At 45.0% G+C, this 24746-nt stretch overlaps 1 protein-coding gene across 1 annotated transcript in view; it reads right to left on the bottom strand.

Moving 5' to 3' along the window:
- The window catches only part of LOC126354712 (acyl-CoA-binding protein-like), a 75880-nt gene that overhangs the window by 4634 nt on the left and 46500 nt on the right, over positions 1–24746 (bottom strand). Inside the window, exons 2-3 of the mRNA XM_050004560.1 lie at positions 21803–21868; positions 8732–8846 (exon numbers count right to left, since the gene is read on the bottom strand). Of these exons, the coding sequence (XP_049860517.1) occupies positions 8732–8846; positions 21803–21817 (130 nt within the window). The 5' untranslated portion in view covers positions 21818–21868. The remainder of the gene's footprint in view (positions 1–8731; positions 8847–21802; positions 21869–24746) is intronic.

A 24746-nucleotide genomic window follows, 5' to 3' on the forward strand; every position in this document is an offset into this window, starting at 1 on the left:
AATGGTAACACCCTGACACACTCAAATAATATGAATGTAAATTAACCAAAATTTGTGGTTTAAATGGGGGAACAAAACAAAAGCAACCATGATTAACATCCTATGAATATGTAAGATACAGTTGGGGAGTAAAATTGTAGCACAGGAAAGTACAGCAATGGCTTGGGGCACCATGTTTGCCACAAATGTACTCACAAAAACAGTTGAGAGGGGAGGGGAGGGGGAAGGGGCAGTGCATGGACTGGCCGAACACCCACACACCCAACCACCTACCCACCCAACTGTAGGAGGCATTATGAAGTGAAGTGTGCTATGACACCAGAAAAAGAAATATACTTGGCATGTTTTGAGGAGACTGCTGTTGAAGCCACAGACTTCAAACCTATGTATTTCAAAACACAAATTGATAACTATGAGGCCACATTGCAGGGAGGCCCTGGATGAATTTGGCAACACCATCCATGAGAATAACTTTATGTAAGTAAGGAAAAAGCATTGCCATCCAATCCATAACACCTGAGTACAGAATAAGCAAGGTGACAAGCAGCTCTATTTGTACACAGAAAACTTATGCAAACAAAGCGCACACAATTTACATATGTTTAGCTGCCACCACCCAACTCAACACACCAATGTTTTTGAGAACTTGTCAAATAGTGACTAAGAGGTCCCACCTACTGAGCTGCAATGCTTTATAGGTGTCTTCTGGGGGAATAGTTACAGTGATATTGCAAATCAAGGCAATATAAATAATGCCCAATTTTCAAACACAGGGGGAACAACTGACAAACATTTCTGCCATACATGGGACTACCAATCTTCCAAACACTGCAGCTGATTGAAGATCTACTCAGCCCAGGGAACACTTTGGGGGGGGGGGGGGGGGGGGGGGGGGGGGACTGCATACTTGCCTAGTATAGCCTTCAATATACACTGATCAAAAGTATCCGGACACCCAAAAACATATGTTTTTCATATTAGGTGCATTGTGCTGCCACCTACTGCCAGGTACTCCATACCAGTGACCTCTGTAGTCATTAGACATTGTAAGAGGAGAATTGGGCACTCAGCAGGACTGACTTCGAATGTGGTCACATGACTGGGTGTCACTTGTGTCCTACACCTGTACATGAGATTTCCACACTCCTAAATCTCCCTAGGTCAACTGTTTCCTATGTGGTAGTGAAGTGGAAATGTGAAGGGACACATACAGCACAAAGGCATACAGCCTGACATCTGTTGACTGACAGCCTGCTGACTGTTTAACAGGGTCATAATGTGTAATAGACATCTATCAAGATTATCACACAGGAATTCCAAACTGCATCACAATCCACTGCAAGTACTATGACAGTTAGGAGGCAGTTAAGGAAACCGCTTTCATGGTCTAGCGGCTGCTCATAAGCCACACATCATCATGCCGGTAAATGCCGAACAATGCCTCACTTGGTGTAAGGTGCATAAACATTGGACAACTGAACAATGGAAAAACGTCATGTGGCATGACAAATCAGGGTATACAATATGGGGATCTCATGGCAGGGTGTGGATATGGTGAATGCATAGAGATCATATGCCAGCGCATGTAGTGCCAACAAAATACAGAGGCAGTGGTGTTATGGTGACTGGTTTTCATGGAGGGGGCTTGCACACCTTTTTTTTGGAACTATCACAGCACAGGCCACATTGTTTTGTAATCACCTTCTTGCTTCCCACTATTTATTCGGGTATGGCCAGTAAATCTTTCAGTACACTAGCACCTGTTCACAATGCACGGCCTGTGGCAGAGTGGTTAGAAGACAATAACAACCTTGTAATGGACTGGCCTTCATAAAGTCCTGACTGGAGTACTATAGAACACCTTGGATATTTTGGAATGCTGAATTCATGCCAGGCGTCACTGACCAACATTGATACCTCTCCTGAGGGCTGCACTCCATGAAGAATGCGCTGCCATTCCCCCAAAAAACCTTGCAGCACATGTGCAACACAAAGAAAGGAGTTAAAAATGTCAGTCCCAATTAACATAAAAGAAGACAGCTAAAAACAGGCACATGGAAAAGTGCTAAAAAGGACACCATACAGAAACAGAGGTCCAAAACTAAAAACGAAATCGCCTTCACCATACTGCTTTAGTGGATAGAAAGTAAGATACAGTCGACAGCCCACACATTTGCTAAAACGACCAATAACTCAGAAGGCAAACCCAAACAGGAATGTAATAGGTTAAAAATGGGCATTCCATCAGAAACTGGCACACAGTTGAAACTTGAGTGCAGTGTGTACAAAGTGGTGGAGTAGAGCCACTTAACGAATGATGGTGGCTAAACAGGCAGTGCCCAATACACAGCCAAGTTACAATAATCACCTCTCTTGCAACACAAGAGCTTAACAGAGGGAATATGGGTACTCGCGGGCTGACGTACGAGGACTGCAGCTTTGACAGCAGCCTCGTTTGCTAGCAGACTGATGATACCAGGAATGCACAGGAACATCACAGTGGCTCCACCAAGAGTGAGCAAGTGACAGTTTTCCTGGTCCCACTGCACTAAAATATGGGCAGTGTAAGTGCAAATAGACTTTGAAGGGCACTGAGTGAGTGAGCAGACTATGCAATTGAAAAGGCTGTGTCGCAGGATGTGCTCCATGGCATGATACAAGGCAAAGAACTTGGCTGTAAATACTGAGGAGTGTGCTGGAAGCCGATATTTAAAGAGAGATACCAATGACAAAGGCACAGGCACACCCATCCCCACCACCATCAGTCCGAGAGCCATAAGTGTATAGAAACGTTCTATTACAAAGTTGCATGTGAAGGTCTTTAAACTTAAGGCAACATCTGAGGCTGGAGTGGAGTCCTTAGGAAGTGAATTAAGGTCAAGGTTAACATGGGTGTTAACATGGGCTGCTTCGCAAAGACAAGGTGGTGAAGGGTTAACACCCACTGGAAAAATTGCAGGTAGTGTGAAGTTAAGCTGCTGGAGCATGTGCCAAAAGCTGATGCCAGGAGGTAACAGTAGAGGGACACACCCCATAGTGGTGATGAAAGGAATTATCGAAGTAGGCAGCATACGATGGGTGGCCACACATGGCAGACAAACACCATGCGTACCTGCTCATGAGAAAGTCACAGCGATAAGACAGTGGTATTTCAGCCGCTTCAGCATACAGACTCAACTGGGCTGGTGTAAAAGGCGACCATGGCCAAACGAATGCCACATTTATGAATTGTGTTGAGTTGGCGTAAGAGGGATGGGCATGCAGACGCATAAACAAAGCACATCGTCGAGTTTTGAACAAACAAGTGACCAGTGCAAACAAAGGACAGTGGTTCAATCACACAGTTTCAACAAATGGACGGGGCAACAAGCCGAAGATGTAAAGATGGTGGGAGAAACCATTTGAGTCGCTAGAAATTCATACAGACTTCTGTCAGTGGAAAAGTGAAAGCCACCCTGATGCTCCAGGCATAAAGGCAATGAAGACACCGCCCAGTGAGACAGGTCAGTTGGGATCTGCAATAGATGCCAAAATCGTCAACAAAAAGGGAGCTGAAGATTCCCAGTGGGTGACAGGCCATGACAGGGTTAGTAGCGATAAACAGGACGACACTTGGGATGGAACCCTGAGCCATGCCGGTTTCCTTGATTAAGATGTCCAACAAGGCAGAATCCACATGCTTCTTGAAAACCAAATCTTGTAAAAATACAAGGAACAGGGCAAATGGCCACAGAAACCCACGTGTAAAGAGTACAGAGGTTACCAGTTCTCCACTAAGTGTCCTAGTCCTCCTCCAAATCAAAAATCATGGCCAGTCTGGGATTTCCACAGAAAACCAGCCATGACATGGGAAACACACACTGTGCATTTGTCATTCTATTACAAGACTTGAGCCACCATACCAGCCATGTGTTCCATCACCTCGCAAACACAGCTGGTAAAAGAGATGGGGCGGTAGCTAGAAGGTAGATTTTTATCCTTACTGGGCTTAGGTATGGGTAACAGTGGCTTCACACCAGCATCTGGGAAATCTGTCCTCTACCCAGTTGCGTTTATACATGTTAAGCAGAAAGTGCTTGCCCACAAGAGGAAGGTGCTGCAACATCTGAATGTGGAAGGCGTCCAGCCCTGGAGCAAAGGATCGGAATGAACATAGCATGTAGCACTCACGATTCGGAGAAGAAAAGGGTATCACCCGAGCTGCTTCCGCTTGTTTCCAATGCAGGAAGGCATGGTGTTAGAAGAGCTCAAAACTTGCACAAAATGGTGGCCCAAGGTGTTGGAGATAGCAATAGGGTCCACAATAACATTATCTGTTACTGCAAGGCTGAAAGATTGAATTCACAGTACAAGGGGACGCAGTGATGCTAAAAGCAGCTACTACAGGGCACGGCAGCAGAAGTATCTTTCTCCATGGGGTCAACAGAAGCATCAGCTTGCATATATGGTCAGTCCATGAAGTCCAACGCTGAAAAAGGGTTGGCAGTGCACACAGGCGTGAGATGCTGGCCGGGCTAAGGTACCACATGGCAACACCGTCTAACAAAATCTTCGAGTTGCTGAAAGTTAAGACCGTTTGCCTCTGAAGGACTTCTTCCAGCCTTTCCACTTTGAGGAAGACTTGGGTGTGTATTGACTGGCGGGATGTAGAAGGTCATCATGGGGGTACTACTACTGACCTTTCCTGGCTACTGGTTGTGTAGCTGGTGGCTTCGCCCCGTGAGGTGAGAGTTTGACAGTGACACAGCTGGAGGTCACATGTCTGTGGCCATGTCCTCCTTGGAGCAAGGGGTAACAAGAACAGAACTATAGGTGCCAAATGCGAGGACACTGAGTTTGCGACTAGCCAGTTACTTGCAAGCTACTTTTTCATTAACCCCAATCTCTTTGACAGCCCACTCATCAAGATACACGGAACAATTCTGATAGGTGGTGGCTTGGCCACCATTGCAGTTGATACAGTGAGGAGGAGGGACAGTCGCCCTTGTGTGCATCTGTACCACAGGTTACACATTTGGCTGGCCGTCAGGAAGACAGTTTGGTTGAAATGATGACAGTGGTAGCAGCACATCACAGTCTGAATTTCATAGCCTGCTTTGATCTTTTACAGCAGCAACACTATGAAATGTGAGGAAAAAAGTGTAGGTGGGCACTAAGGAGGAATCTACCTCTTATTATTCAATGGACAGCAATGACCCCTGTTCAGAGAGATAAGATTGCATTTCGGCCTCCGTTAGACTGTCTAGCAGCTTGGTGTGAATTACATCACAGGAAGAATTCAAAGTTCAATGCTTGAGAATCAGACATTTTCCAAAAGCAAAGTACCATTCCATAAACGAGAGCAGGGTTTCACAAGGCAGCAACTGCATCAACACCTTTCTGAATAATGAATAGATTTACTGTTGCAAGGCACTGACCTTCAGTATGAGAGACCACAAGGAACCATGGTGCAATGGGAAGGAGCTTCGAATCACTAGCCTCGTTACCTTTACATTTGGTAGACTGACTGGGAAGATGAATCCGTCACTGCAAGAAAATCCCCGATGATGCCAATGTCTCCAATGGCATGCTCCTTCCAACTTGGGGGAGGATCCCTTCACAAATGTCTGTATGTCTTAGGTAACTTCACACCTCAGGCGATCATCCCCTCCCTAGGCCTGGCCTGTACCAGGGGGTATGTAGGACTTCTGAACACAGGCATAGGAATTGAGGGAAACCACGGAGGGAGGGAAACCACGGAGGGAGGGAAACCACGGAGGGAGGGAAACCACGGAGGGAGGGAAACCACGGAGGGAGGGAAACCACGGAGGGAGGGAAACCACGGAGGGAGGGAAACCACGGAGGGAGGGAAACCACGGAGGGAGGGAAACCACGGAGGGAGGGAAACCACGGAGGGAGGGAAACCACGGAGGGAGGGAAACCACGGAGGGAGGGAAACCACGGAGGGAGGGAAACCACGGAGGGAGGGAAACCACGGAGGGAGGGAAACCACGGAGGGAGGGAAACCACGGAGGGAGGGAAACCACGGAGGGAGGGAAACCACGGAGGGAGGGAAACCACGGAGGGAGGGAAACCACGGAGGGAGGGAAACCACGGAGGGAGGGAAACCACGGAGGGAGGGAAACCACGGAGGGAGGGAAACCACGGAGGGAGGGAAACCACGGAGGGAGGGAAACCACGGAGGGAGGGAAACCACGGAGGGAGGGAAACCACGGAGGGAGGGAAACCACGGAGGGAGGGAAACCACGGAGGGAGGGAAACCACGGAGGGAGGGAAACCACGGAGGGAGGGAAACCACGGAGGGAGGGAAACCACGGAGGGAGGGAAACCACGGAGGGAGGGAAACCACGGAGGGAGGGAAACCACGGAGGGAGGGAAACCACGGAGGGAGGGAAACCACGGAGGGAGGGAAACCACGGAGGGAGGGAAACCACGGAGGGAGGGAAACCACGGAGGGAGGGAAACCACGGAGGGAGGGAAACCACGGAGGGAGGGAAACCACGGAGGGAGGGAAACCACGGAGGGAGGGAAACCACGGAGGGAGGGAAACCACGGAGGGAGGGAAACCACGGAGGGAGGGAAACCACGGAGGGAGGGAAACCACGGAGGGAGGGAAACCACGGAGGGAGGGAAACCACGGAGGGAGGGAAACCACGGAGGGAGGGAAACCACGGAGGGAGGGAAACCACGGAGGGAGGGAAACCACGGAGGGAGGGAAACCACGGAGGGAGGGAAACCACGGAGGGAGGGAAACCACGGAGGGAGGGAAACCACGGAGGGAGGGAAACCACGGAGGGAGGGAAACCACGGAGGGAGGGAAACCACGGAGGGAGGGAAACCACGGAGGGAGGGAAACCACGGAGGGAGGGAAACCACGGAGGGAGGGAAACCACGGAGGGAGGGAAACCACGGAGGGAGGGAAACCACGGAGGGAGGGAAACCACGGAGGGAGGGAAACCACGGAGGGAGGGAAACCACGGAGGGAGGGAAACCACGGAGGGAGGGAAACCACGGAGGGAGGGAAACCACGGAGGGAGGGAAACCACGGAGGGAGGGAAACCACGGAGGGAGGGAAACCACGGAGGGAGGGAAACCACGGAGGGAGGGAAACCACGGAGGGAGGGAAACCACGGAGGGAGGGAAACCACGGAGGGAGGGAAACCACGGAGGGAGGGAAACCACGGAGGGAGGGAAACCACGGAGGGAGGGAAACCACGGAGGGAGGGAAACCACGGAGGGAGGGAAACCACGGAGGGAGGGAAACCACGGAGGGAGGGAAACCACGGAGGGAGGGAAACCACGGAGGGAGGGAAACCACGGAGGGAGGGAAACCACGGAGGGAGGGAAACCACGGAGGGAGGGAAACCACGGAGGGAGGGAAACCACGGAGGGAGGGAAACCACGGAGGGAGGGAAACCACGGAGGGAGGGAAACCACGGAGGGAGGGAAACCACGGAGGGAGGGAAACCACGGAGGGAGGGAAACCACGGAGGGAGGGAAACCACGGAGGGAGGGAAACCACGGAGGGAGGGAAACCACGGAGGGAGGGAAAAACAAAATTGAGACTTGTTGCATCAGTGGCAGACAATATTTCCAGTAACATCCTAGACATTTCCCCCAAGGAGGAGAAAAAGACATGCAGCACAGAAGGGATGAAACACTGGGCAGGCTGGAGCCCCCTGGGTAGCCAAGCACAAACCCGCCAAAGAGTGACGAGCCCCTTGGAGGGGCGGGGGGGCTGTGAAAATAGAAGCTTTTATCAAGAAGAAGGGGAAGGGGGGGACAACACCATATTGAACTCCAGCATTACCGATGTAGGGTGCCACGAAGTTTAACGTCTCTTTCAGTCATATGTCCGGATACTTTTGATCTCATAGTTTAAGTCTGAAAGTGGTACATCAAGCAGCAAAAGCTGTATTCTACAAAGCTGCTTTGAGCACTCAAGTACATTCAGCCAATGGAAAGCACCTGTTGTGTATCTTCCTGTAGAAACTGAAAAATACGTTTTGCTGTTTAACTGTAGAGGACTCTGGTGTTAGTTTGTTAACACAATTACTGTTTAGTCATCAAATTTCGACAGGCTGTATCTTTTGCAATTATTTCTTTGCTATTAAATGATGAAGCCTTTGCACTTCAAATTTAAGAGCAACTACTTCACAAAAATTATGTTTTTTAACATCTATAGGTATGTTTTTAGAAAGGGATAAGATGGTATACAGAGTGTCACTTTTAATCCAGTAAATTCGTAAGAAACTGCCATCCACATAGTATCTTTTGCTATGTTATATAAATTTGTGTAGAAAGTAATGAAATGTTACTGGAACCAGTGTCATACAGTTACTCATCTTTGCCTGAAGAACCAATTTAGGCATTAATCCAAGACTCAATCAGTAATTAGTTGTCTTTAGTCAATTTTACATGCTCTAAAAGAAAATAATGATAATAGTTTTGTGAATGAAGCCATTGTGTAACCACTTCTCATTTACTTTGACTGCCGCACTCATGTACCACAATTTAACACACAAGAAAGGTTCTGGAAATTCATGTGCAGGTTTGAGTGTTGACTGATTGAGGGTTTTAATCGTTACTACCCTGTAACTGCAGTACTTTAAGTTCAAGTACTAATTAATGATATAAGCATATAATTCCAGTGACTTGTTGCTGGACTGTCTCAAGATACGGAAAGTTATTTTTCAAGCAAATGCATTATGTAACATGTAATTGATCTCACCTGTGTTAACATCTCCAACAGAGCCTTGTTTAAAAAGTGCATAAATCTCTAGGAGCTCTGCATCTGTGGGAGTGGACTTCAACTTCTTGACATCTTCAGCTGCTTTGTTGAATCTCTGAAATAATTATATTTTTTTGGTTTAAACTCAGATTCATTTCTCCAATGAATAAATTATAAACTATTGAATAGATACATCTACACAGACATGTATTCTAATATTGTCAGCCTAGTGAAAAGAATTTGAAACCATTGAAACAATTTTTCAACCTTGACTGTCTCAAGAAATATGTAAAGGTTTTACTTTGTTACAAAGTTACTTTGTGACTGGTAGTGGTAACTTAAAAAACCTTTACGTACCTAGTGAAAAGATATTTAAATAATTAAAGTTAATTGAATATGATTATTTACCATAATTATTAACGAGGATATACTTTTCTGTGCAATGTGGCAACAATTTTTATTTGCACAAATCTGTGACTCATTTAAATGACTAGACGAGTTGTGAAAATATTGCACACAAATATGGAATTTCCAACTAACTGTGCCCCAAAAATTATAGACACTATATTGTTTTGAATTTATGGAACAACCGGCTGCAAACATTTATAGCATTTCCAGTGAGACTTTACTACAGGCCAGCTTGGTACATGTGAAACTTTTGAAAGCAGACTTATTATCATCACAATTTTATATTTGTTTTATGAATTATTTGATCGTTACTATGCAGTATTGTTCTGAAAAAGTGAACAGTATTTTGCACCAAGAACAGTTTCCCCACATATCTTTTGCTAGAACAGCTGAAAACTGACGGCAAACCCAAGTGGGACGTAAATGGTTAAAGATGGGCATTCTGGCTGGAAATGGCACACAGTTAAAACTTGGGCACAATGTGTACAAAGTGGTTGCGTAACACCACAAGGTAAGTGACTGGCTAAAAAGGCAGTGCCCAATACACAACCTAGTTAAAATTACCTCCTCCTAGTGGGAGCACCGAGGGGTCACCCAAGCCACTGGGAAAGGCTTCAGCTGGTGCTTATTCCCATGAAGGGAGGAGCAATGGCGATACCAAAGGGACACTACATCCTGACAAATGGCAACACAGGTCATCGGAGGGATTATAGGAACCAGTGGGCTAAGGTACAAGGACTGCAGCTTTGGTAGTGGCGTTGGCAGCAGCCTTGTTTCCTGGCAGAACGACGTGACAAGGAACCCACGTAAACAGCACAGTGGATCCACCAAGAGTGAGCAAGTGACAGTTTCCCTGGAGCAGTTGCACAAGGGGATGGGTGGTGTAAAGCACACAGACTTTGAAAAGGCACCGAGTGAGTCTGAGCAGAGGACAGAATTGGGAAGCCGGTGTCGCCGGATGCACTCTGTGGTCTGACACAGGGTGAAGAGCTCGGCTGTAAATACTGAGCAGTGTGGCAGCAGCCGATATCGAAAGATGTGGTCACGAATGATTAAGGCACACACTACACCACAGTCAGTAAGAGCCTTTGGCACACATGAAGGTACTATCGTAAAGTTTCATGCGAAGGTGTTTAAACTGCAGGCAACAGTGTGAGGCTGGAATGGTGTCCTTAGGAAGCGAATGAAGGCCAAGGTTAACATGGGCTGCTTCACGGAGCTCACTGGGAAACTGGAAGGTAGTGTGAAGTTTAGCCACTGGAGAATGTGCCAGAAGCTTATGCCAGGATATAACAGAAGAGGGACACACTCCCATACTGGAATCATTGAAGGCAGCAGCATCATAGGACGGGTGGTCACACGAGACAAATGGCATGCGTACCTGCTGAGGATAAAGTCACAGTGATAGGACAGTGGTAGTTCAGCAGCTTCAGCTTTCAGACACTCAACTGGGCTAGTGTAAAAGGCACCGGTGGCCAAATGGATACCACAATTGTGGCTAGTGTTGAGACTGCATAAAATGGTTGGACGTGGAGATGCCTGAGGCACCCACAGTCAAGTTTCAAATGGACAAGGGACTGGTACAAACAGAGGGTGGTTCGATCTGGACCCTAGGAAGGAACATTGAGGACTCACATGACACTGAGTGACTGCCTACAGCAGGCTGCCATTTAAGACCCATGGGAGGACCAAGAGTGTTTCCTATAGAGCATGAGACCCAGGAATTTCTTAATTTCAATAAATGGAAGAACAGACCCAAGATGTAAAGATGGTGGGAGAAACAAATTGCACAACCAGAGATTCATACAGAGTTTCTTCAGTGGAAGAACAGAAGCCATTGTCAATGCTCCAGGAGTAAAGACAATCAAGACAGCACTGAAGACACTGCCCATTGAGAACTGCAATAGATGGCAAAATCGTCACCAAAAAAGGGGCCAGAGATGCCAGGTAGACAGGTCATGATAGGGTTAGTGGTGATAGCAAAGAGGACGATGCTCAGGACAAAGCCTTGAGGCACACTGGTTTCCTGGATAAAGGTGTCCGACAAGGCAGAACCCACATTCACCTTGAAAACTTTTAAAAATTCCTGAAGGACACAAGGCAGGCAGCTACAGACACCCTATGTGTAAGGAGTACAGAGGATACCCATTCTCCAGCAGGTGTCGGGCCTTCTCCAAATGGAAAAACTTGGAGTGTCTGGGATTTCCACAGAAAACCATTCATGACATCAGCGGACAAAGTGACAAGATGCTGAAATGCGGAACACCATGCTCAAAATCCACACTGTGCAGTCGTTAGTAAATTGCGGGACTCAAGCCACCATACCAGCCGGGCATGAATCATGCTTTCTATCACCTAGCAAACACAGCTGATGAGAGATGAGGCAGTAGCTAGGTTGTTTATCCTTACTGGGCTTAGGTATGGCTCTGATGGTGGCTTCAAACCAACATTCAGGAAATGTGCCCTCTGCTCAGATGCGGTTGTACATATTAAACAGAAAGTGCTTGCCCTCAAGAGGAAGGTGCTGCAACATCTGAATATTAATGGTGTCTAACCCTGGGAGCAGAGGATCAAGATGAACTGAGAGCATCATCTAGCTTCCTTATATTTAAGGCAGCATTGTAGCACTAGCGATTCTGAGAAGAGAAGGGTATTGCCCAAGCCGCCTCCACTTTTTTTATGGAGGAAGCCATGGTGATAGTGGGAAGAGCTCGAAATTTCCGCAAAATGGCCCACAGTGTGAGATAGCAATAGGGTCCACGATGAAGACGTCTGTCCGTTACTGTCCGGAAAGAAATTAGCGAATGCCTCTTGGTTCCAGAGAGCCATCAGACGTTGGCCCCCACACGACAGAGGAATGGGTGAATGAAATATAAATAGCTCATTCGCTATCCTGAAGAAAACGATGACACTTTGAATGCATATATTTATAATGATTGTATCGCAAATGCCACAGTCCACCAAGGGACTGGGACACGGTGAGCAAAAGAGAAAGTGCGAGGATTGTAACGTTCTCGCAGCAGGAAGGATAATGTTTGTGAGAGATTCCACCTGCTCATCACAAATGGGGAAATCTTTGCCTTCGAAGGTTGTCAGGGAGGAGTAAAGCCACCAGCCAGCCTTAGTAAGCTGCCATTTTGGAGTGCACACGGTTGGGGTAGGAGTTAGCATATGGGTATCACATGGGATATGGTCACTTGAGTAGGAGTCTGAACAGACCACTCAAGGTGCAGGGAAAGCTGGGCAGTGCAGAGGCATTTGTCCAAATGGGACTAGGTGTGCGAGTAGTCTGAAAGGAATGTGGGCGCTCCAGCATTTAGGGCAGAAGTAGTTTAACTGTTGATCAGCCAAGAGGGCACCTCTGACAGGTTCAGAGAGAACCTGAAAGGGGATGATGTGCATTAAAGTCATCAAGTAGCAGAAATGAGTGAAGTGGCTGTCTAATAAGATGAAAGAATTTCACCCTGGGGCCATCTAATGATGAAGGGATATAAATGGCAAAAAGCGAAAACCTCAGATGAGGAACGAAAAGGTGAACTGCAACAGCTTGAAGACTGGTAGTGAGATGGGTTGACTATGAACGTCATCCCCTATGATCAGTGTAATGCCCCCACAATATGGAATGCCGACCTCAGGGGAAGGTCAAAACAAATCAGGGAACAATGTTAAAGGTCAAAGTGGTTGTGAGGATACAATACATTGTTTCCTGAAGGCTGATTACTAGGGGATGCTGTGAAGCTAAAAGCAGTCTTAAATCCTCTGTCAGACTGAAGGCCATGAACGTTCCATTGGCGGATTTGTTGGTTTGGGGTATAAAGGGACCAAACTGCAGGGTCATCAGTCTTTTCCTGACACAAAGAAGGTGCAAGGTAAGGTAACATCGAAATTTAGTTAAAGTGAGAGGGATTAAAAGAATGGGGAACCAAACACAGAAAACTAAAGAAACGAACAAAAAATGGGGAAACTTATCACAAGAAGAAGCAGAGGAAGATATTAAAACCAGATAAATTGTCTGGGCTGTCTGATCACAAAAATAAAAGAGGATGAGCCAGCCACTCTGCAACACACTAAAATGTCCAGCCCAAAAACACGAGGCGAGATGAAAACACATAGGGGAAAGACGAACTCCAAGACAAACAAATGCAAAGGAAGGGTGACAGAGTTAAAATGGAGGGAGGGTGGAGGCCTCGAAGGCCAGATGCCCACCCTTAGATGGTACAATAAAAACCACCTCACAAATAGAACTTAAAAACTAAATCTGCTGTTCAGGCATTGTCACCCAATACCGTAGGTAGGGTGCTGGGAAGTGTAAAAGCCCAGCGCTTTACATACTAGCAATAGAAATCAAATCAGTGAAGGGGAAGTTCATACAGTATCCCTTTCGGGAAGTCCACGATTATGTACGTACAGCGGGACGGATCACAAGGTTCCTTTGGGATGGCACATTTGACTTTTCATGCAATCAACAATGCTCCGCGGCATATCTATGTCATTCACCACCATACATTTGTGTTTCTAATGGAGTATGAATTGCTATTAAGACATTTCATTTAACTTTAAGTTTTTATTTCAGAGGCTGCAATACCACTATATAGGTTCGACTGCAGTTTTCTAAAAGAATGTGTGTTAATATCTGCTAGGGCTTAAGATGGTGCCCTGTTCTTCCCGCTTCTGCAAACTTTTAAACGTGCATTATTTCCGTCTTACACGGAGCTGCCTTACATTTAATTCCTGTTTCTTTTGCAGTAACAGAGGTAGTTAAGCTATTTCAAGAAACAGCTAACATGATAATTATGGTCTTCTAGGAAAACGTGTTCTTTGGACTTTGCATTTCAAAACATCACTGATTTTTGTTAATCACATACGCCATACATAATGTTGAATATACAATTGGTGAATCTGTTCAACGTTTGTTTTAAACGTCTTTAGAAGCACACGATGCAGTGCTTATTACAATGATACGAGTAACATTGTGACTTAATTTAGCATTGTGGTAATTTATGTACGCAATGATATTTCACAGTATGCAACATTTAACAGCTTTTGCCACAACTCCATTTGACATCCCACAGCAGCGGAAATAATGCACAGAAAAGCTCACGAAGTCTGCTTGAGTAAAATTATAACAGTATTATTTGCCCAATTAAGAGGCCCGTGCATTAAATGTTAAAAATTGGATACGAAATTTCTTCTCATCTTACAGCTTTCTACATAAATACATTTTATACCACTATCATGTGAAAAGAGTTTAAATTTGGTATGACGGTCACTGAAATACGTCCATCGTCTGCTCTTATCAAAGCAGAGTGCGGATTTCAGCCAACGAAAATTCGGGCTAAGTGCACCTCTTGCTGAGAAGTGGCAGTGATTAAATTGCTTTACAAAATTAATATCTGCAGATGCAGATTTCGTCACAGAGCACTATTCACAGGTATATCGCAGATAGCTGCAGTCATGCAAACCTAACGATAACCTATATTCTTTATAATTTCATCGTTTACTGCATTAGTTTGTAGCGATTTAATGCTACAGAGGAATTACCATGGTATGCGGTCTCCCAAGTTGTTCGGTGCGCAAAAGCTTGTCTAACAAAGGAATCCTTTGAGTACGAGGTCGCAAATTCAATCTTTAGTAAGAGTCATTTGAAAGTAGTGTTAACAGTTACTACAGGAAAAATATTAGCTGCTAGCGTGTCACTGTGTGCATCAGGAGTGAGACAGAAAATGAGTGTCCGGGATGTGCAGAGATCAACCTATGGGTTGTATTGATTACACTTCACAAAATGGACATCGTCGACATTCAAGAAATGTTCAGAACAAACCATTAAGTTGCACCATGAACACCAAATGAAAAACGTCGCACTACAGTGATCACGAAGTTTCGCAGCATCAAGATGGAAGGCGAGCACTTTGGGAGTTTCAAACCGTGCACAACTTTCAACTAGGTATCCACTCTTAAAGGACGCATATAGAATATTGGTGTAACATGGTAATGAGAACTGATGGAATGTGATAGCATGCAAACTAAAGCGAAACAGTCTGTTGGAGCTTATCGTGAAACTGGCTATCTTCTAAGATGCAGCCGTTATGTTTTATAGACACGGAAAAAACCAAGCTGAATTTGTCCAGTCGTTCCAGGTGGTGGAACTGCAATGTCACTATTCAAGAGGGGTAGTTTGCTGTAAGAGAGTATCAGTTTCACACGCAGACCAGGAATTAAGCAAAAGCGAGTTATTTTGACCAGTCATTGGGCAAAAGCAGCTCATACCTTACTTTCAGTTCTCTTGTTTCCATTTTTCAACTCTTGCTTGCTGTAACAAATATTTCCTACTGATCTTGCAAGATCACGCACACGAGAGATATCGTAGGAGGGCAAGCACCAACTTCTTGCAACACAACTTTCCAGCCAATTTACAATCCAGATTACCAAGTCGGGAGTATTGCATACGAATGCTTAAGGCACTGATGTTAGTTGATCTTGATAACTTTCTTGGTACCTCTACTTTACAGGGTTCCTTCCATGTGCATTTCCCCTTCGAATCCAGATTGGTCGGAAATGAAAAATTCCGTACTGAAAGTTTTTTCTCCCACCTACAAATTTTCGGGCAGATTCCGCTGTTTTTTGTGCATCGTCAGGTTGGCGTTTTCTTTGGAATTTTGTTATCATACGTCTTTCAGTTCTGTAGCATTGAAGTCACGCAGCCATGCCCGCTTCCCCTGAAATCACTTATCTATGCCATGGGTGATTTGATGCGCATAACGTAAATAACTTTTGCACTTCCCGTAAATTGTTTGGAGCATTCTTGAAACGCGCAAACAGCTGTTTACAAAAAAACAAGTGCGCCTTGTCCTCTTCACATCAGTAATTTTTCTTATGCACTACTCTGTCACACTGCTGCAGACTTGTTCAAAATTGTTCACAATTTTTTTATTATGCAGCGGATGACCTTTGATATACTTAATTATGTTTAGAACACGCTCCTTGGACGAAGATGGTCCTTTGCTACATTTAATTTTACTGGAAACTATTTGTGACTCCTTGTCCGACAAGGATGATTAACTATGTGGCTCTACAACTGTTTCGATATCACTAGCTTCAGGACGCATCGAAATCTTTGTGCTCCCCATATGCATTGCCCACACAGTTGAATGTATACAAAACCACGCATTCTATCGACTTCTTTCAGTGACACTAGTATTTCGTTTGCCACGTCTTTCCCAGCCTGCGAAATTCCTTGGGTTCCTTCTGACGAAATGTCAAATTCAGCAACTGCTGTTTTACATATAATGCAATGTGTGCTTCGTTTAATGTTGACGCTGACGCTTTACTGACTGGCCTTGCCCTTGGCCCGAACGGGGGGGATTTAGCTTGTGACAGACAGCCTTTCCTCCTATTCCTTGCTTGAAGGGTTAAGGTGTTTCCTGACCGAGGTCTGTTCTCGCGTGTTCGTTGGTTAATCCTGGCTGCTAGCATGCAGGCATGCTAGTGGTGAGATTTGTGATTTTGGGTCTTTTTCCCTTCACGCGTGGCATGGTGTATTGCTGCCTCCAACTCCGCTGACAGCTTCCTCTCGCCGTCGCGAACCTCCTTCCGTAGCAGCATGACTGCATCTTCCAGGATGTAGTACCAGTCGCACGGCGTGAAGACGGGGTTTGCGTTGATGTGCAGATCCTCCTTTGTGGCGAATTCTAGTTTGATCGCCGATTGTCCATGTAGTTCAAGCGGCCCATGCGGCAGTGATATGTTCTGTTCCCCTTTGACCTGTGCGAAGAGGTATGGGTTCTTGTGAGCATTGTAGCGCCCATCCCGCAGCATGGTGGCGATCTTCTCAGCTGTCTGGGAATGGTATAACGTCGGTGTGAAACTTCCCAGCCTCTTTCCGAAGTCTCTTCTGAAGTCACTGGAGCTTCGGCAACAACAACAGTGCGATATAGTTGGTGTATCCCTTTTGGATATTAGGAAATTAAGGTTTTTAACCAGGAAAATTGTGGAGAAATGTCACCGTCTTGACGTCGAGGTATCTACCTTGTTTATGAATGACACATACTGACCGCTTCGTCTTATACGTGAATTTTGTTTTTGATGTTCTATTGAATTCTGAGACCGGGACAAGTTTGCTAGGTTAGTAAAAAGACTTTCGTTGTCTCATCTCACAGAAAAGTAAAGCTGATGCGTTACCTTTGCATTGTAAGCTTTTTATAAACGTTGACAGTATACTAGTTCCATTCTGGATTGGGAAATATATCCAAGCAGTATTGTTCAGGATACGCTCATCTTAGTAGTTTCAGGTTGAATTTTTCGAGGTATACATAAAATCAAACGACGCACACACAATGGCGAAAGAAGCTTAAAATTTATGTACTATTTCTCACTACCCAATATTTAGAGACGTATTGCTACATTTTTGTAGAGCAGATACGAGTCTGAAGAACATCAAAGTATTGGTTTCGTGCCTAAGTTCGTATAGCTTTTCCTTAACGTGACGACAGATACACTTGAGACTTCAGTCAATGATATTCTCCTTATCTATTTAAAACAGTCTACTGCCAACGCTGGACTGAAATTTCAGATTCCGCGACTGTACGATTTACATGGTTTTGAGGCAAAGAACTCGTCGAGCCATGTTCGGAAAGGAAGTTCCTTGAAAGTTATTAGATATCACGCAGAAAAGGTGAAAATCTGAGGGCGCAAGATAAGGCGAATAAGGTGGGCATTGAGTGACAGGAAAAAGACCGCCAGGGAGACCCAAGCAGCGTTGGAGGGAGGGACTCCGTGAAGATTTAAAGAAAGTGTCAATAGGTGTGAACGGATGGCGGATAGCAGCAATGGACAGAATACAGTGGAGTTGGAAACTTGTAGATGCGTGCAGTCCACTGGGCCTGATCACGTAGTAGTAGTAGTAACTTCCCAATCCATCTCTTGTGTAGTGTTTTTAGCAGAATGCGGGCGGGCGTTATCGTGGATTAGCATCACAATATGCACTCTTCAAGGTAATCGTGCTTTGACTGCATGTAGCAAGACGTCTCAGCTGTTGACAAATGGCAGAAGTGATGGTTAAACCTCAGGGAAGGAATTCATAATACATCACAGCTTCGCTATTCCACCAGATGCATGACACTTGTTCGCTTAAGATCTTTGTGCTGGGAGTTGGAGCTGTTTCGGCCCAACCATTCTCCTCCTCCTGTCAGCATTAAACCACCATTTCCCGTCGGGAGGTGGGGAAGGAGAGGACGGTGCCACGTCCATGGGAGTCTCCCCGGTTTCCTGTACTGCTACAGGTTCCGGGGCGACGTCAGTTTGAATGGGAACGTCCGTTTGCGGCGGAACGTCCATCTGTGTCATGTCCACCCCTGCTTGTCGACCACCGTAGAGGTGGCGTCGGGGGCAGGTGTCTTCTTCAGCATCATCCTCAATTATTCTCGCAGCTGTTTAAGCTCCCGATGAACGGCGATGAGCTGCTTCTGCGTGCCTGCCCTCTGCCTCCATTGCAGCTTTGAGAGCAGCCACTGTGTCGGTGTCGGCGCTGGGCGGGGCGGGACTCTAGCCAGCCTCGCCGACTTCTTGGTAGCGCGGTCCTTTTCCCCCTGTGGAGTGGGATTGCGGGGCCGCAACCTCTGTGTTAACCTTGACACTGCTATGCTTCGTAATACCACCACTACCACCACTGTAGCACTGTAGCACTGTTGTGAGGTACTCTCCGACTAAGTTCATCTACGCTCTGTAGCCTCATTCCGTGCTCATCGCTGGATACCTCCGGGTCCCACCCCCTGTTGCCATTAGCAGTCAATATTGCGGCTGCATGGTAGACATCAAATGCCGTAAACAACTTGGGCTTTTGCGACCTAGCACTCAAGGGTTTCCATGTAAGTGTTGCGTCTTAAGATACTGGGTATGGGTGTGCTTCATTGTGCAGTACCTGTCTGTGCCTGGCAACCAAATACGTTTGTTTCGTATTGTCAGCGATGTTACTAGACTGGCGAACCATAAGAAGGAATTTCCGTGCCTAATCGGTGGCGTCTTTACGGCAGTGGGACTGACTACGACGTTCGGCGTCGACGCTTCGGTGTTTGTGACATTCAGCGTAGTCACTATGACGTGATATCAACGCACATAAGTCATACTGAAAATCGTCACAAATTCATTCAACTGATTTACTAGCGGCGGGACTAGCAAAATATTAGGTTTACAATATGACTATTGCGAAAAAAAATTAAGGTTCAAAATCAAAGTTGGTGATCACCGACAAAAGGAAATGTATTATGACCAACGGCATAGTCACTTGGCCGCAAGGGGATGTCGCGCGTCGATGAAAATCTAGCAGCCGTGCGGGATACTTCATGGTTGTGTTGACAATAGGGAGGCAAGAAAGTGAGAGACACGTGCTCGATAATTTTTGGCAAGTAGTGATGCCAAACAAGTACTGTGTTTCCAGAGTTACGATTTTATTGCTTGGTTCACTACTGGAACATTTTTATTTGTTTGTGTGTGTTCCGTTTAGGCAGCTCCACGATTTTCAAATGCTACCCTATCATTCACGTATGAACAATTAGGTTAGTGCATATGTTCGTTGAGTTTTCCAACTTATTTCGATTGCTATTCGTTTATTCATTGCTGTTTATTTGTAGTTCACTGTTGCTACTTGAGTTTACATATTGTCATTTGGAGGTACTGTGTGGAGTTATGGACACTAGAAAATTGAGTGTCCAGTGGAGAAATCTAAACAGTTCCGACATGTTCTTCTCTTTAATATCCATAGATGGTTGACTGCAGTGGAGGCAGCTAGAAATATGTGCTCCGTATATGGTGTAATGCCACTGGGCAGAGCACGTCAAGAAATAGTTCTCTCATTTTAAGGAGGAACGTTTTGACATTAGTGACTCCACGTCCATGAAGACCTTCGGAGTTTGATGAGCGTTTAAACGCATTTGTCGACAATGATACACATCAGTGTACTCTAAAAATGAGAAATGTGACATTGATAATTCCACCACCGAGCGACGTTTGCACGCCATGGAGAACGTTCAAAAATAGCGTGTATGGTCTAAGCCGAAATCCTAAGGAATAAGTGGGTGGGCATACGCGCATCTGTTTTGCTCGTCATCACTTGGCTCGTGAACAACACCGACCATTCCTATCTTTTTTTACTAGCGACGGGAAATGTTGGCTTAATGCTGACATGAAGAGGAGTATGGTTGGGCCGAAACAGCGCCAACTCCCAGCACAAAGATCTTACGCGAACAAAAGAAAGTGCCATGCATCTGGTGGAATAGCGAAGCTGTGATGTACTATGAATTGCTTCCCTGAGGTTTAATGATCACTCCTATTTGTCAACAGCTGAGACCTCTTGCTACACGCACTCCAAGCACGATTACGTCCGCCCGCATTCTGCTAAAAAAGCACTATACAGGAGGTGGATTGGAAAGTTACTACTACTACTACTACTACTACTACTACTACTACTACTACTACTAGATCATGCCCAGTGGACCGCACACATCTACAAGTTTCCAACTCCACTGTATTCTGTCCATTGCTGCTATCCGCCATCCGTTCACATCTATTGACACTTTCTTTAAATCTTCATGAGTCCACCCCTCTAACGCTCTTTGGGTCTCCCTGGCGGTCTCATTCCTGTCACTCAACACCCACCTAATTCGCCTTATCTTGCGCCCTCAGATTTTCACCTTTTCTGGGTGATATCTAATAACTTTCAAGGAGCTTCCTTTCCGGATGAAAAGGCGCTCCGAACATGGCTCGACGAGTTCTTTGCCTCAAAACCATGTGAATCGTACAGTCGCAGAATCCGAAAGTTCAGTCCAGTGTTGGCAGTGGACTGTTTTAAATAGAGAAGGAGAATATTATTGACTGAAGTCTTATGTGTATCTGTCGTAAACTTAAGGAAAAGTGATACAAATTTACGCACGAAACCAATACTTTGATGTTCTTCAGACTTGGGTATGCACTACAAGAATGTAAAGATACGTCTATAAATATTGGGTTTAGTGACATAGTACATGAATTTTCAGTTTCTTTCACCATTATGTGTACTTTGATTTTCTGTAGACGTCGAAAATTCAACCTGAAGTAACTCATGTCAGTGTATCCTGAACAATACTGCTTAAATATATTTCCCAACCCAGAGTGGAACTACTATACTGTCAATGTTTATAAAAAATCAATGCAAAGGAAACGTGTCAGATTTCACTTTTCGGTGAGATTAGACGAAGACAGTCTTTACTAATATAGCAAATTAATACGTCTCAAAATTCAATGAAACAAAAACAAAATCCACGTGTAAGACGAAGCGGTCAGTATGTGTCATTCATAAACAAGATACCTCGACGTAAAGATAAGGTGACGTTTCTCCACTATTTTACTGGCTGAAAACAATTTCCTAATAGTAGCCTAAAGAGTTACACCAACTCTTAGATGGCACTGCTGTTGTTGCCGAAGATCCAGTGACTACGGCAACGATTAGCTTGGGTGATGGAACGTACGAGCTGAATGCGTCAGTCATCGAAACTATTAGCCTGAAGCACAATAACTGGACTAAAATGTGTACCCCTCCTCGAAACAAGAGTTATTTCCTCACCGTATAGGCTGAAACTAAAACAGTGAGTCTATCGCTGCTAATCTAACTGCGCTGCAGCTGCAATCTCTCACCTCGTCAAGGGACATGATTGCTCAGAGTCTCCTGCCTTCCTCTCGGTTCAGTCTTCCGCTGTAGTCCTGAAAGAAATAAGATTGTCGCTCGTTAATTTTAAAAGCTTATACTGGGTGTAAAACAATTACGCATAGAACTCTCAAGAATGTTTAGAGAACATGAAATGGAACACATTCTTACATGACAGTGCCACAGAACCACGGTTTCCCCGCATGAAGTTTTGACGTAAGGGATGTCCAGATAATGTTTTCTAACTGCCATCTAAGTTATACTATTTTACAGATACTGCTGAAAATATCAACCAGTGCACAACTAGCATCTATGTGCCAATGATAGGTAGTTGGACACTCCATAACTGGTTGCCCTTTTAGCTAAAGCTGCAGCCATTATTTTGAGTGTGTTAGTCGTAAGCACTCAGATGGCAGTTGTGAATTAATATAAGTGGACGACATTTTCAGCAATATCTCGTACAATATTCATCACACAGCAGTTCCAACACCATCTCTGAGCATCACTAATATCGAAACCTTCATGGATACCTGGCAGGAAAACGGTGAAACTGACTTGTTAGATATAAAAATGCTTTTTAGCTCTTTTATACACTTTGCATTCCTAGCTAATTTTTACTATTAAATGTTGTTGTTGTCTTCAGTCCTGAGACTGGTTTGATGCAGCTCTCCATGCTACTCTATCCTGTGCAAGCTTCTTCATCTCCCAGTACCTACTGCAACCTACATCCTTCTGAATCTGCTTAGTGTACTCATCTCTCGGTCTCCCTCTACGATTTTTACCCTCCACGCTGCCCTCCAATGCTAAATTTGTGATCCCTTGATGCCTCAAAACATGTCCTACCAACCGATCCCTTCTTCTAGTCAAGTTGTGCCACAAACTTCTCTTCTCCCCAATCCTATTCAATACCTCCTCATTAGTTACGTGATCTATCCACCTTATCTTCAGTATTCTTCTGTAGCACCACATTTCGAAAGCTTCTATTCTCTTCTTGTCCAAACTAGTTATCGTCCATGTTTCACTTCCATACATGGCTACACTCCAAACAAATACTTTCAGAAACGACTTCCTGACACTTAAATCTATATTCGATGTTAACAAATTTCTCTTCTTCAGAAACGCTTTCCTTGCCATTGCCAGTCTACATTTTATATCCTCTCTACTTCGACCATCATCAGTTATTTTGCTCCCCAAATAGCAAAACTCCTTTACTACTTTAAGTGTCTCATTTCCTAATCTAATTCCCTCAGCATCACCCGATTTAATTGGACTACATTCCATTATCCTCGTTTTGCTTTTGTTAATGTTCATCTTATATCCTCCTTTCAAGACACTGTCCATTCCGTTCAACTGCTCTTCCAAGTCCTTTGCCGTCTGTGACAGAATTAGAATGTCATCGGCGAACCTCAAAGTTTTTACTTCGTCTCCATGAATTTTAATACCTACTCCAAATTTTTCTTTTGTTTCCTTTACTGCTTGCTCAATATACAGATTGAATAACATCGGGGATAGGCTACAACCCTGTCTCACTCCTTTCCCAACCACTGCTTCCCTTTCATGCCCCTCGACTCTTATGACTGCCATCTGGTTTCTGTACAAATTGTAAATAGCCTTTCGCTCCCTGTATTTTACCCCTGCCACCTTTAGAATTTGAAAAAGAGTATTCCAGTCAACATTGTCAAAAGCTTTCTCTAAGTCTACAAATGCTAGAAACGTAGGTTTGCCTTTTCTTAATCTTTCTTCTAAGATAAGTCGTAAGGTCAGTATTGCCTCACGTGTTCCAACATTTCTACGGAATCCAAACTGATCCTCCCCGAGGTCTGCATCTATCAGTTTTTCCATTCGTCTGTAAAGAATTCGCGTTAGTATTTTGCAGCTGTGACTTATTAAACTGATAGTTCGGTAATTTTCACATCTGTCAGCACCTGCTTTCTTTGGGATTGGAATTATTATATTCTTCTTGAAGTCTGAGGGTATTTGGCCTGTCTCATACATCTTGCTCACCAGCTGGTAGAGTTTTGTCATGACTGGCTCTCCCAAGGCCGTCAGTAGTTCTAATGGAATGTTGTCTACTCCGGGGGCCTTGTTCCGACTCAGGTCTTTCAGTGCTCTGTCAAACTCTTCACGCAATATCGTATCACCCATTTCGTCTTCATCTACATCCTCTTCCATTTCCATAATATTGTCCTCAAGTACATCACCCTTGTATAAACCTTCTATATACTCCTTCCACCTTTCTGCCTTCCCTTCTTTGCTTAGAACTGGGTTGCCATCTGAGCTCTTGATATTCATACACGTGGTTCTCTTCTCTCCAAAGGTCTCTTTAATTTTCCTGTAGGCAGTATCTATCTTACCCCTAGTGAGATAAGCCTCTACATCCTTACATTTATCCTCTAGCCATCCCTGTTTAGCCATTTTGCACTTCCTCTCGATCTCATTTTTGAGACGTTTGTATTCCTTTTTGCCTGCTTCATTTACTGCATTTTTATATTTTCTCCTTTCATCAATTAAATTCAATATTTCTTCTGTTACCCAAGGATTTCTAGCAGCCCTCGTCTTTTTACCTACTTTATCCTCTGCTGCCTTCACTACTTCATCCCTCAGAGCTACCCATTCTTCTTCTACTGTATTTCTTTCCCCTATTCCTGTCAATTGTTCCCTTATGCTCTCCCTGAAACTCTGTACAACCTCTGGTTCTTTCAGTTTATCCAGGTCCCATCTCCTTAATTTCCCACATTTTTGCAGTTTCTTCAGTTTTAATCTACAGGTCATAACCAATAGATTGTGGTCAGAGTCCACATCTGCCCCTGGAAATGTCTTACAATTTAAAACCTGGTTTCTAAATCTCTGTCTTACCATTATATAATCTATCTGATACCTTTTAGTATCTCCAGGGTTCTTCCACGTATACAACCTTCTTTCATGATTCTTAAA

This window comes from Schistocerca gregaria, chromosome 3, assembly GCF_023897955.1.
Source record: "Schistocerca gregaria isolate iqSchGreg1 chromosome 3, iqSchGreg1.2, whole genome shotgun sequence".
Lineage (NCBI taxonomy): Eukaryota > Metazoa > Arthropoda > Insecta > Orthoptera > Acrididae > Schistocerca > Schistocerca gregaria.